Source organism: Podarcis cretensis (assembly GCF_951804945.1).
Source record: "Podarcis cretensis genome assembly, chromosome: 5".
NCBI lineage: Eukaryota > Metazoa > Chordata > Lepidosauria > Squamata > Lacertidae > Podarcis > Podarcis cretensis.
This window is the reverse complement of record NC_137174.1, coordinates 58,926,777-58,941,000: the sequence shown is the minus strand read 5'-3', so window position 1 is coordinate 58,941,000 and position 14,224 is coordinate 58,926,777. Positions and strand designations below refer to the sequence as shown.

Sequence of the window (14,224 nt, the reverse complement as noted above, 5' to 3'; positions counted from 1 at the left end):
ACAACTAAAGAAAGTTAGATCAGCATATGCAGCACAAAGGTTTCTTGGGGCAAACCCCACTTGTTTAGATAGTAGCTGTGATCAGGGACATACTAGCCTCCCATCCAACTTCCTGTTTACTTCGGAAGGCCTTGGCCTTCATGGTTTCATATTCTGGTTTGGAGGGACTCCTTAAGTCACAGTTTCCCAGTTCAGATGTTCAGAGACTTGCTCAAGAAGCCAAGATAATTTTTCTGAAGCCAGATGTGAAAAAGACAAGGAGCGAACATGCAGGCACAACATTATTTAGCAGATCGAGATTGGGATGGCCAAACCAGGCCCAATATGTGTCTTGTATGTGTGTGCGTGTGTGCTGAACTTGCCCTAGCCTAGGGCATACATGTTGGCATCCCCAACATAATGCATTGTATGTTAAGCTGTCCCAGAAGATTGTTTGGAAATGTTAATTGTCTAGCTGTCCTTTTTTTTAATCAGTTAACTGGAACACATATTTTCATCTACCTGTTTACTTACAGGCATAATTCAAAGTGTTAGTGCCAAAACAGCTTGGACCCGAAGCCCTAAGTCTTTGAAGCAATGTGGGAAAGTGGATGCTTTCAATGGGGAGTGCCCAGTTGCCCCCCAAGCATGCTGGGAAATAGCCTTGGCTAAATGTGGGGAAATTTTGCAATGTCTTCCTGTACAGGATTCTAAGCTCGTACTTCGAAACAGTGTATCCTCACACACCTCTTTTTAACCATTTACTAGCGATTGCCTGAGTACATAAGTGGAAATGATCAGACCCATCCTCCCACTGAGAGTAGAAAGGGAAGGTATGGAGAGGTAACCTTCTGGCATAAATTAATTATGTCAGATAAGAGATCCACGTATCTCAGAATAATTTATTTCTATTTGATTTTCATTCCTGGATTATGCTGAGTAATCTCTATGTAATATCAGCGTATTGTCTTTTATTGACAAAGATGTTAATTTAACCCTATTTTTGGGTATTTGATAATGGTTCACTTTGATGTAGTGTAAGATTTGTTCTGTAACTTTTTGCCTTGTCCTGTTCCTGATGTCCAAACCTACAGTTTGATTTTGTTGTACAAATGTTGTCCTCGTTTGTATGGAGCGACTTCTCTCAATGAAAACAACATTTAAAAAACAAACAAACATTGGGATGAGGGTAATTATTAACTTGTTAATTATGAACCTGTTTGAAATCTGATCTGCTTCAGAGGCCCTTCTTCAGGTGCCCTCCTTGTCAGAAATTAGGAGGGTGACAGCTGGGAAGCGAGTCTTTTTAGTAGTAGCTCTCCATCTTTGAAATACTCGCTCCAGATAAACTCAAGAGACATATAATGCTATTTCATTTACCTTTTTCCTTAACAATGTTTTTTTTAAATTATGCTTTGCTATCCACTATTTTTTCAATGTTTATGTTATCTGTGTTTAATAATGTTTTTAAAATAATAATAATAATAATATTTTTATGTAGTTCTATAATTTTTTACTATTGGAAGGCTTTTTAAAAAAGTCAGAATGCAACATTAACAATTGTGATGAATAAAAAATATGTCCTCATTTTGACTAGCCGGGATAGGGGTGTTCTGATCTGTGGTGGCATGACCTTTACAACAGCAGAATTTCCACTCTTGCTTTGTTATTCCAGCGCCAAGAACACACATTTTGTATTGTGAGTAGCAAGTGTATTTGTCAGACAAACGTTGGAATAAAAAATAGAAATCAAAACATATGGATAAGGCATTGGTGCAATTTAAATCAATCAATCAATGAATGCCACTTCAAGTGCTGCATTTTGTTCAGGATAGCCCATGTTATGAAGTGTGTTGATAACCTAGCACTTAAAACAGTTGTATTGCCTTCACTGAAGTTCTGTATGTCCATGTTTTTAAAGTAGAGTACTTATGTAGGTGTTAGCACAGTTTATGACATTCAGTGATCAGGTGGTAGATTGCAGAGTATCCATTCACGGCAGGCATTTCTTCTGCCTGTGGCGTTGTGTGGCCAGGCACACCTCCGCTTTCACTTATATATCCCCAGCTCCCTTTTGGCAAAATCCCATTGCTTTCTTGGCTGATTGACAGCAAGCCTTCCAGCACAAGTAGTGTCCCCTGGTAATTGCCTGCCATGTCCATGAATTCTGGGGGACACTGTGCCTCAGGGAAGTTTGATGCACTTGTTTGTAAGAAAAGAACATCTATTTCTAGAGCAAACTCTGAATCCATGAGTATCTCTCTGGAGGACGGTGCTGATACCTCGCTGTCAGACCCTATTTGTAAATAATCCTCTCTCTCACCAAGTGTGTTTTGATCACTCTTGTGTCGCAATTTGATTGGTGCTTAGTGTGGCTGGTTCCTGCATCCTGCTTAGCAAACAACCCCCTGCTACTCCCTTAGGAGATTTCTTCCTGGAGTTTTCCTACTTCCTGCCTTTGAGTAGTTGTTGTTAAGACATCATGGTATTATTACAAGTATAATGTGCAGGCCTCAAAAGAATTGCTTTGGAAGTGGAAAAATCGAAATATACTGCCACTGCCGCCTTAGGGCAATCTCAGTTGGTTTATGTGGAAAGTGTGTCTATCCACAAAGGGTTTGACCAGGCTCTGTTTACCTGATGGCATTCACTCTGGCAGCAGTTAATTCTAGTTACCTGTTGGCATTAAGGTACAAACCAGAGGTCCTAGTGCTATGGTCTGCTCAGCTAGCTAGGTGTGCCTTATGCCATTGCCCGTGATGGCCTTACAGTAGATAAAGGAACTTAAGGTTTCTGCTTGATTTTCTTTATTCAACCTGGTTGGTATTGCAGGAACAATACCTGTCTTGTTTCATCTAGCTACCATTGAGCATTGTAAGAAGGATACTCTGGCTGAGTGAGCTGAGCCACTTCTGAAAGATGTCAGTATTTTTAGAAGTTTGTTGTGAAGAGTGGTTCACCAACTCCCTGCTCAAGCATTCTTAAGGAAAATAAGCTCTGTTTACTTCCATTTGTTCTGCCTTTGACTATGGACAGCAGCTGAATCATCTTTATTCTATTGTGTATTATTTTTGCACAGTATTATTTTACTCTGTGCGTATATGTACATACTCTACATCATTACTAAAATTGTACCCCAGCCTCTTCTCCCCAGTTTACCCTCTAGATTAAGTGCCTCCTTCTTTCAGTTTTGTCTCATACATCTTTCTTCTTAGCCAAGCCCTTGGCTCTCCTAATCCTCTCTTCAGAGCTCTCTCCAGTTTGTTCAATATACTGTATTTTTCCATGTGTAAGACACCCCCTATTTTTGGGGACTCCAAATTAAGAAAACACCCCCTCAGCACTACCCATGTATAAGACAAGCCCCAATTTTAAACCTAATTTTTTGGTGAAAAAACCTAGTCTTATACACAGAAAAATACGGTATGTTCCTTCTGTATTGGAAGTTGATTGTGGTGGAAACTCTTTATTGAGAAGCCTGCAGGTGGAAGCTGCTAAAGGAGTAGTTTCTCATAACTGATTTAATTATTGATTTTAATTGCATAATTAACCTTCTCAGAGCATTTAGTCTAGATTATTGTCCATTATTTTGGACTTATTTCACCTAATTATTGCCCCTTCCTCAGCCAGCCAGCTTGAGGAATTAATATTTTACCTGTGGGATCTTGCTACCTCCCCTTAGAGGCCAGTGCATACATAACATTTGAGATTATTTTTAAATATGGTAAAATTATTGCGAGTTTACTAGAAGATGCTCTTAGCTCATTTCTCTCCACCACCCCCATTCCCCTAATGTATCTTTAATCTGTTTTCAGTGCTGAGAGTCACCACTACCTTTAGTGATTAATGCCAACTAGAATTTTACACTTAGCCTTAGTTTTGGTTAAAGTTGAAGTCTTCTGCTGCTTAGAATATTTATCTGAATACCTCTGTTTTGAAGAAGATTTGCTCACTAGCACCTGGATGGACTTTCTGCCAGCAGTAATTCAGTTGTCTCCATGGCTGCTCAGAAGTTCCTGTGGTTCCCCCTTCCTTTCTCCTGCTGCTGGACTATGGGCAAAAAAAGCCAGTCTGGCTTGTCATGTCATCTGAACCTGGGTCATGGTTTGTTTCCAATCAAGCAACAAACAATAACCAAGGTTTGTTCTCGTCTCACCATTTGGGTGGGTGGGGGGAGCACCACAGGGACTTTTGAGCATTGTGCACCAACAGGCTGCTCATTCATGTTAAGTCATAGCTTTTTATTTAAGCTATGGCTTATTTAAACTATGGTTTAGTGTGACATGTGCACTGGGCCACTGAGTCAGAGAACATACATTTGATGTCCAGATTTACATGCAGCCTTGCATGACTTAGCATTAACTTCTTTGCCTGCAGCAGTGTGTTGGCATTTCATATATGTTTCATTTTATTTTTAACACTCTCCTAAAAAAAGAGAGGTGACAAACAGCATTGTGCATGCAGAAGGGATTTTCTGCATTTTGAAAATCATCTGGGAAGGCCTCTAGTTTCCTTTAAAAAATCTGCACAAAGTCCATAGTTCTCTTTCTTCTGCTTCTTCTCTTATGAAAATTTGACCCTAGATAGGAGGTAGAATAAATCTGAGAATTTTTCGTTCATTCAGGAGTTGAGTGCTGACATTAGGAACTGACACAATATGCAGTATAGAGGGATGGATTTGGTAGAGCACCTTTGGTAGAGATGTTTGGCTGCCGCCTCTTTTTCTGCTTTGAGAAGTGGGGCATCAGTAAGAGTTAAAAGTCCTGGAGCTGGAGTTGCCCCTGATTTTTCAGAAAATAGGCAAATAAACCCCCTCTCCAGAGCGCCATGAAGGACTTGGGAAAGTTGCATTTAGGGACTGGACCTGTGCACAATATCTAATCTTTAACTATATTGCACCTCAATGGAGATAATGATTTTTAGCACATCTTATACAATTTCAGCAGGGTGTTTCCATGTCTTTCCACCTGACCTGCTTTTGCCAAACAGTTATATAAGGTTTTGGCCTAGTAGTAAGAAGAGGCAGGCAGCTAATCCCACAAAGATGTTCTCTGTTCTGTTGGGCATTATACCACCAGCACCTGCCTTTGATGCAGAACCTTGTGCAAAACTTCCTGCCTTTCTTTTTTTCACTTTCTTGAATTTCTCCCCTTTACCCCCACCTGCTTTGTAGCTTGTTCAAATACCAAGAATGAAGTATAATAGTCTTTTCTGTTAGCATCAGGTTTCCATGCTATCCTGAATGAATTGTGCAGCTTGGTGTGGGTTCTATAGCTAGATAGTCTAGAGGTGGATAGTGGCTGGCCAAATAGCATACCACTCTTCTCAGGGGGGTTCTCACAAAGGGAAAAGGACCCCCAGCATTTCCCCCTGCTATAACAGACAGCTCAAAACTCCTGCTGAGCACTGGAAGTGCCAGTTTGCAGACTGATCTGAGCTGTGTGAGCTGGAGAGCCATACCAATTTGCAGCCATCTTAATAAAAAAATTAAAAAAATTGAGAAAACAGCTTAAAAGCAGGTTACCCTACTTTTTTCCTTTAGTTGCTTTTATCCCAGTGAGAGGAAATTGAGTGAGAGTAGTAATCTGGGCAATTAGACAAAATGCCAGTGCTGTCCGTTGTGGACACGGCCTGTAACTTTTGTACTGAGCTTCTAGTTTGCTCTTGCTTCCTAGTCTGGGGTACAGGTGGATGTTTTTGGGTCTTTTTTATATTAAGAGTTCAAATGGTAGCAGCCAGAGGAGGAGCCCCTTGAGAATGAATGAAGTACGGAATACATTTTTGTGCCCCTAAGTGGTGTAGTGTTTAGTCTCATGCCTTTCTCTTTCTGTCTCTTTCTTCTCTCTCTCCTGCTGAGTGTTTAGCAGTTGGGGGACCTGAAATTGCTCTCAGTGCTTCAGGGAATGAGGATGCTAGGATATTTTGTGGCAACCTGCGACAATTCAGAAAAGCTGGTGATTCCCCCCCCCCCCCTTTGGAGATGCATAGATCGCTGAGACTTTGCTGTTCTTTATAGCTGGGGTGTGTGGACGTAGCCAGGATTTATGTTAGGGGGACAGGCTTTATGTGGGGGTGGGTGGGACAGAACCAAGCTATCTACAACACGATTGGTCAATTAGGTATTTACTTGATTTGGGTGCGGCAGATGCCACCCCCCCCCCGGCTATACCCATGCTAACCACCAACCTAGATGGCTTTAAAAAGGATTAGACAAATTCACGGAGGAGGAAACTGTTAACATTATTAGCTATGATGGTTTTGCTGTGCATCCACAGCTGGAGGTAGTAATGCTTCTAAGTACCAATTGCCGGAAACCACAGGAAGGAAGAGTGTTCTTGTGTTCGAATCCTGATTGCAGGTTTATCACAGGTATCTGGTTCTGTGATAACAGGTTGCTGGACTAGATGGACCTTATCCAGAAGACTTCTTATGTTCTTACGTCCTGCACTGGCTACCTATTCTGAGCCCAGTTCAAGGCTGATGTTGACATACAAAGCCATACACAGCTTGGGGCCTGATTATCTGAAGGAGCACATCTCCCCCTTGTATGTTGAGATCAGCAGTGGAGATGTTTCTGTCATCCATCACTGGGTGAGCTGCATAGTGTGGTGACATGGAATAGGGTCTTCTTGGTGGTAGTGTCCTGTCTCAGCAGTAGCCTTCCCTATGAGGTACATCTGACACCATCATTGTTCATCTTTTAGTTCCAGTTGCAATACATACCATTTTTTCTGGGCTAATATTGCTCGTCCAATTACTGTACAAATTTTATTTTATGTTACTGTTTCTTGCTTGTTACATATTAGTGTGGTGTTATTGTTGCTTGGATGGTGTATATTGCATGTTACAGTTTTTATTGTTGTTTTAAGTGTAACCCAAGTGTTCTCCGTGCCAGAAGCTAGTAGACGTAGGATCATTTTAAAATAAGAGTTCAGATTTTCAGGGTAGAGATTTTCAGATTCTCCACTAAAACTGAGCAGTCTGTGAATCAGACCTGCAGATAAACAGCCACAGGCAAATTGCACTTCTACAGACAGTTGTGTGGTGGAGCATTCCATGCGCTTGAGCCAGTGATCTCTGTCTGTGGAATTTCTTAAAGCTGAGCCAATGATCAAAGCATATTATAGCTGCTCATGTGAGAAGTGTCCAGTAAACCACCATCACAAAGACTCAGGGCAGCTGTCTTAGTCCCTAGCAGTGATTGCCTTGGATGGTGACATTCACCACGGAGGCTTAGTTACCTTGGAAACATGTTTTAACTGCATCTCTGCTCTGAAGAACCCATTTGAAGCTACTCTTCTGCCCTGAAGGCTGATGCCTCTAAGTACAATATGGGCAGCAGACTCTTTCAAGCTGGAGGCAGTGTGGCATATAGGGCATGTCCACAGTCCCCAAAGACCAATTCATTACACTAGCAAATGAAGCTATAAACACAAGACTAGGTATTAACACAGAGAGGCATGTTAATAGTATGAGGACAGTGGGTGTGTGCATGTCACAGCAGTGGTGAGCTCATTAGTCAGCTCTAAATCTGAGGGCAAAATGTTATCTTCTAAATACAAGGATGAAATGTGTAGGTTTTTTAAAAAAGGAATTTGCAAAGAAGTTGTCTTTGGTTGTCATGGTTATATCTGTGATCACTAGACCGAGATGGAAATTGCTTCTCTGCCGTATTTGATTATGTTTTGGCGTAAGATGAGTTTCTAAACATTTTATCTTTCCTTATGTGATTAACCTGATGTACACAGACACCTGTAAAATAATCCTAGTGTTATTGGATCATGTGGCCCTCACTATCCTTCAGCTGTTTTCAATCATATCCAAAAGATGAGAGAGCCCCACCTACCCTCAGTGCCATGGTTGGTTCTTACTCCTCTCTTGTTCTATCATCTTCCCTGCAGTTATTGACTTGTGGCTGAAATCTGTTCCAAATGGATGAATATACTTTCACATGGGGCAGACTCCCCCCCCCCACCTTATCCTGCTTGTGTTTTTATCCTACTAGTCATATTAACCTGGCCCACCCAATGCCCTCTTGACTAACTCATTAAACCTTCCACAACGTGCCTGATTTTTAACATTGTCTCATGACAGAGGATAAATTCTGAGCATTTCAAGTCTCCAGATCGTGGATAGGTAAACTACGGCCCAGGAGCCGGATCCAGCCCAATCGCCTTCTAAATCTGGCCCGTGAACGGTCTGGGAATCAGGGTGTTTTTACATGAGCAGAATGTGTCCTTTTATTTAAAATGCATCTCTGTGTTACTTGTGGGGCCTGCCTGGTGTTTTTACATGAGTAGAATGTGTGCTTTTATTTAGAGTACATCTCTGGGTTATTTTTGGGGCATAGGAATTCGTTCATTCCCCCCCCCCCCATATAGTCTGGCCCCCCACAAAGTCTGAGGGACAGTGGACCGGCTCCCTGCTGAAAAAAAATGCTGACCCTGCTCCAGATAAATGATCAGTTGGCAGTTGGATAATCTTTTGTTCTGGATCCTGCCAGATTGCCCTTGTCTTAAGTGGGCTTCCTGTTCTGGGAGTTCTCAGCTAGCGGATTATAGAGCATGTTGCTTTCTTGCACAGTGGTGGTTCTATAAGTAGGAATGCTCTTCATGATAATGTTCTAGCTGTACCTGTAAAATTGGGCTCACAGACTGACATTAAGCCGATCCAGCTAGAAAGTGATGAAGAGCCTTTGACATAAAACTTCTTTGTATGGTTTCCTTACTGGGAAATTTCAGGCTAAGAATTTGATCACAGAACTGCTATATCTACACCTAGCTCCAGAGCAGAAAATTGCTGTCAGTTCACATAATCAGAAGGGGATTCTTTCACTTGCCAAATAAGCTCCAAGTAAAACAGAAGTGCCTGTGTTTGAAAATTGCTTTCTATTGTTACCAGTGATTGTAATAACACTGTCAAGTATATAAATTTCTTACCAGTATTCAGAATGCAGCAGTTCCTCATAAACCATTCATGAGCCAAACATTTTTCATTTACTAATCTGTCCATTCTCCTTGGGTGACTGCTGATATCAAAGAGGGATGGAGAATCCAGTGGCTAACATTTTCTTCTCTCCAGGCAATACTCCCAAGAGGAATCAAAAGCGACATGTCCTGCCCTAAGAAACCTGGCACACTGTGTAGTATCTACTTGGGTGTCATGCATGCCATTATAAAACTAGTCAAGCTATTGCAGAGTTGCACTATACCTGCTTCTGCCTTGTGCATCATCAGCACAAATGACAGCTGAGATTGGTTCTCTGTGTCCTGTGCTGTCAGTGTTTGAAACTGAAAGCAGGCAGCTGATTTCCCAGACCCTTGGTGCTACTTAAGGTGCTGACAAGTAGGGGGAGGAAACCCTCTGTGTCAGTTGATTTGAATGGCAACTGACTCAACATGGTATTGAACAGGAAGGATAAATCTGGGACAACAATACATCAGTTTCTGTGCCTGCTTATCTGTGACGGACAGGATTCTAATTAATCAAACGCTTTCTTTGAAGACTTTGAGCAAGTATCTGCTTATGATAATGTAGTTGCATTTAAAAAACCCTTTTCATTCTTTTCTCAGCTCTGATTAATCTATTGAAGTTTCTCTTGTCCAACGAGACTGTTTTGCTGGCAAAACACAACATCTTTACATTGGCTCTCATGGTGAGTTTCTTTCTGGGGGACAGTGAGAGTTAATAGCACTGAATTTAAAACAGGAATTAGTGTGGAGCATGCTCACTCAAAAACACACACAAAAAACCCAGATAGTGATCTTATTGGAGCCGTTTTTAGAAGTTCTGTTCTCTATCATGGCATCTCTATTTTTTCTGTGTATCTGGGTTGGGAGCACTTATTTTTGGCTCAAGCTGGAATTGGATTCAAGGACTTTTCCTGCAGCTGGATATCTGTTTGGAATGTCAAAGCATTTGGGCAAGGTGTTCAGTGGAAATGTGAAAGAGGGAGGAAAGCCCCTTCATGTGTATGTTATTGACTGTTGTGCTGTGTGACAAATGGATCTGTCACTGCTTTGGGTAACAAGTGGAGTCTGCTCAAACAAACAAATGAAACAGTTGTACTGTATCCCCATTCCCTAACAAGACTGAACATGCTCAGGAATTCAGCCAGCCTGGAACAGGAACCTTGTAGTGGCTTACATGGGAGAGTGGGAGTTCCCCAGTAGGGCTGTATAATGTGAGAGGGCTCAGGTTTGGCCCGGTTGCTGGATAGGGATGTTCTCAAGAGTGGTAAAAGGAAAATGCCTCCCCCATCACACCCCACTGCTTTTCTTCCCCTAGCCTAGAAACAGCCCTGTATAGAGCAAGAAAAGGAGGTGTGTTTTTAACCCTCTCAGGATACTTGCTTCTGCCCCTAAGCTCTGTCCTCTCGCTAGTAGGCTTTGGCAGACTCTCTTCTTCAGTCCTCCAATTTCCTTCCCTCCCTCACAGGAATGATGCCTGCTTTCAGTTGTTTGGGTGGCTTATAACCAGTTTTTATTTTTATCCCTAAATTTATCAGGGAAAGAAAAAAGTGGTTTATAATCAGTTGAGGTGAAACACTTGTTATCTACAAAACACTTGTTATCTACAAAAATTAAGTAATGACTTCTTTATTTTAAATGTTTAGATAACTGCATATATTATATGGCACATTTTTCCTGTGGTAATTCCTATAGCTTTTGTTTTTGAAGGTGGTAAACCTGTTTAACATGTTCATCACTTATGGAGATACCTTCCTTCCGACTCCTAGCAGCTATGATGAGCTATACTATGAAATCATCAGAATGCACCAGAGTTTTGATAACCTGTATTCTATGGGTGAGTAGTGTTGGATGACTTGGTTTGGTGTTGTCAAAATACACAGATATGACAGATAAACTGTGTGGGTGTGAGAGAGAGCAATTATGTACAATGCCTGATCAGCATGTGTGCTCACTGTGTGGCTGTCAGTTACCACATGGATGTGAAATAATCCTGTTCAGTAAGGATAAAGGTTCCTTGTTCTTGGCAAAGGACATTTTGAAAGCGACTCTTCAGGAGCAGACATGCAGAAACGATGCTGTTTGGGTATAGAATTGCCATCTGGTTCACCTGTGTATACATGAAAGTGTGTTTGTTTGCTATTGCCAGGCATATAATATTTAAATGGTAGCAAGGCGCACGGTGCCCTCATTTAGAATGAGCCAGCCTGCCGTGCGCAGAGAGTTCCCAGCTGGGAAAATATGCCTTAGTCTCAGGTCAGAGAGCAAGCGCACCCCCCAGAGCCAATCAGCAGCAGGAGTTGGTGTTGTAAACAAGAGGTGAAAAAAGCATTTGATGGATGCACAACAAGGAACCCACTGTACAGAACAGGGAGCACGTAGGCCTGCTAGCATCCACAGAACCAGGTCAATGCCTCAGAAGCAGTTGGAAAACAACCCCCCCCCACAATACCCTTTTTAAAATAGTGCAGCAAACAGTCTAGATATGTAAATGATGTTTTTGGGTAGGGGAGTGAAGGTGCAGAGAGATGCAGTGAGATGCTGTAGAGCAAATACTTAGTAGGGAGGCAGAATGAATGGGAGGAAGGAATGCTGGCAGGGAAACATAACCAAGCAATTATATAAATGCACTTACCTCTGAGTAACACTTTAGAAGGGCTGCATATAAAGGGCCAGCCCTCCCTGCCTCCCATTGCTTTCCTCTCTGTTTAGAAACATTAGTCTGGCAAGCATATAATAAGGGTTAAATGATCATTCATAAAAGGGACGTAGTTGATTCACTCACACAGCATGATAATGTTAGAACAGTTACATAAAACTCTTAGAATACTGTCTTCCAATAAACATCGATAATAACTTTAAAACAAAAAATTGAATGTACATGCATATTCAAAGTGAGAACAAATAAAAAGAAAAATGTATTTTCCCATATTGTTTCTGCTGTATGCTGAACAGTGGAGGCAATAAGCTTCTTAGTAGTTTTATATATATGTTGAGCAGTGTAGAAGCAGCCCAGTGAAGTTCCAGGAAAGTTCCTTAGGCTGGGATGTGTTTTCGAAGTCTTATCCTCCTTATTATACCCTTACATTGGTATAATGTAAATACATGCACATTCTTTACTCATGTGGTGGTGGTCACATTTGGATGATGCCTGTACTTCATCTAAGATTATTTATATTTTTCTAATAATTCGTTTAGTTACTTGATTGCCTTGGAAAATGTTGTACTGTTGTCAAAATAGGTGCCATAGAATGTAACTTTCCTTTAATCTTTTTTCTTTCAGTTTTGAGGCTATCTACCAACGCTGGCCAGTGGAAGGAGCCAGCCAGCAAGGTGACACACGCATTGGTTAACATAAGGTAAGGAAAGGAAAGCAATTAACGGTAGCACAAAGGTTTTGTTGCTCATTTGTGCATTCTTGCTTTTATTCCCAGAACACTTCATTTTTTGTTGCACTATAGCATGCTGGTTGGTTTCTTAGCCAGGATTTTGGGGTGGGGTGGGATATAAACCTGAAGGAGTCTTGTAGCACTTTGCTTCCCCCACCCCCGCAAAAAAATGCTATATTGCCTAGTTTGCTGAACATGTTCCCACTTCAGCAGCGATTGCTTTTGTAAACAACTCATATGTTCTTTAAAATGGGCTAAGGTATGAGTTTCAAAATACATTGTTTTCTAAGAGTAAAATGTAGACTTACTTTGGATAGTCAGGGCCAAGGTGTAAGTATTTGAATGCATCTTTTGCAATACTCTTTGCTGTTCCTAGAAGTTCCACTTTTTAAAGCTATGAGCAAGTGCCTATGAGTTCATCCTCATAATATCCCTGTGGAATGATACATGATTCTGCTGGTAGGGGGGCTGATTGGCTAATGGGCTTTCCTCCATACTGAGGCTCTTACATTTCATGGGGCTTACAGGGGCTGTTGGAATCAATAGTGGCTGGCATGTTGGGTGATGACCTTGGGAGCCTGTCCCCAAGGTAATATTTAAAATGAAAGATTGGAATAAAAACCAATACTTAAAAGCAGATTATGGCCTGAAGAGTATTCCTTTCTCAAGGGGCATGCAAACAACTAATTGCTAGAGCCTGCAATGCATCTTTCTTGAGAGGCTGTTAGAGAATTTGTGACCCTTGCCTTTTCGTTCAGCAGTGGCTACTGCTGAAGACTGTAGACTAGCCAGGTTGGGAGAGAAGTTACTTTTAAATGTTTGGGGGTTGTGTAACTGGAAGTTTAAAACTGAACAGCCCATGATTCACTAAGAAGTACCAAATCTTCCCCCTTGAGTTCCCTAAGAGCTAGTCATTTGTGTCAGGGTAAGAAGGATTAGAAAGTCAGGCACAGAAGTCATGCTTCCCCTGTGACACAAAACTTACCTTTGTTGTGGTGTCTCCAGCTTCTTTGCTCAGGAAGACAGCATGTGGAAAACAAACTCCCTCCAGGCATTTTCCAAGTAATTTTATGTGTCTGTAAACCACCATTAAAGATTCTCTCTGCAGGCCTGTGAGTTTCATGTCCTTATATATAGGTTCTGCAAGATTTACTCTGCTGCGCTCTTTATTTTTCATGAACAGAGTTAAATGAAGCACTTGGGGACTGATAATGCTCTAAATGTACCAGCAGAACAGGCAGTCATAGGTTGGGGGTTGCTATCTAAAATGCTGTAGAAGATTGGGCCTGCCCTTGGCATGGTCTGAATCTTTTGTGGGGGGGGGGGGCTGCTTAGAAAAGTCTCTAGAACTGAGAGTAGAAACAAAGTGAATTATGCTTGCAAATTGGAAGGCTGTGACAGAACAGTCTGGTTGTTATTTCCTCTGCGGGCTCCTTGACAATTATTTACTATAATTGATCTTCTTGGACAATAGGAAAACAGCCACTAGACTGTAGCAGCAGTTTTGCAAAGAGAACGATCTTGCAAACTCTTTTGGTGTTAGACTGTTTGCCCAACTAATACTTAAGGCTGCAGTCTTAAACCTGTTTATGTGGGAGTAAGCACCACTGAATTCAATAAGACTTACTTTTGAGTAGACACAGTTAGGATTGCTCTGCAGATCCGTTCCTTGCGTTCCACATCTATAAACTTTCATGAAAAACTAAATTAACTTGAATGAGAAATAGTTTCTTACTGATGAATTTCTTACCTGGCAGGCATTGATTCATTATATGTAGTTTTGAGAGGTTAGTTCGCTAAACTATGATAAGTGGCATGCTCTTCCCTATTAACTCGTGGGTTTTAGCTTTGACCCACAACTGTTTTGATGGAGGCGGCCTAAAACTG

At 41.4% G+C, this 14,224-nt stretch overlaps 1 protein-coding gene and 1 long non-coding RNA gene across 4 annotated transcripts in view; one reads left to right on the top strand and one right to left on the bottom strand.

The window, feature by feature from the left end:
* LOC307216861 overlaps nt 1-14,224 on the bottom strand; it is a 330,476-nt gene that overhangs the window by 114,796 nt on the left and 201,456 nt on the right. The window lies entirely within an intron of this gene.
* ARMH3 (armadillo like helical domain containing 3) overlaps nt 1-14,224 on the top strand; it is a 132,526-nt gene that overhangs the window by 50,351 nt on the left and 67,951 nt on the right. For all 3 annotated transcript variants that reach the window (XM_079977434.1, XM_079977435.1, XM_079977433.1), the window contains exons 21-23: nt 9,552-9,634; nt 10,659-10,785; nt 12,232-12,307. In XM_079977434.1, the coding sequence (XP_079833560.1) occupies nt 9,552-9,634; nt 10,659-10,785; nt 12,232-12,307 (286 nt within the window). The remainder of the gene's footprint in view (nt 1-9,551; nt 9,635-10,658; nt 10,786-12,231; nt 12,308-14,224) is intronic.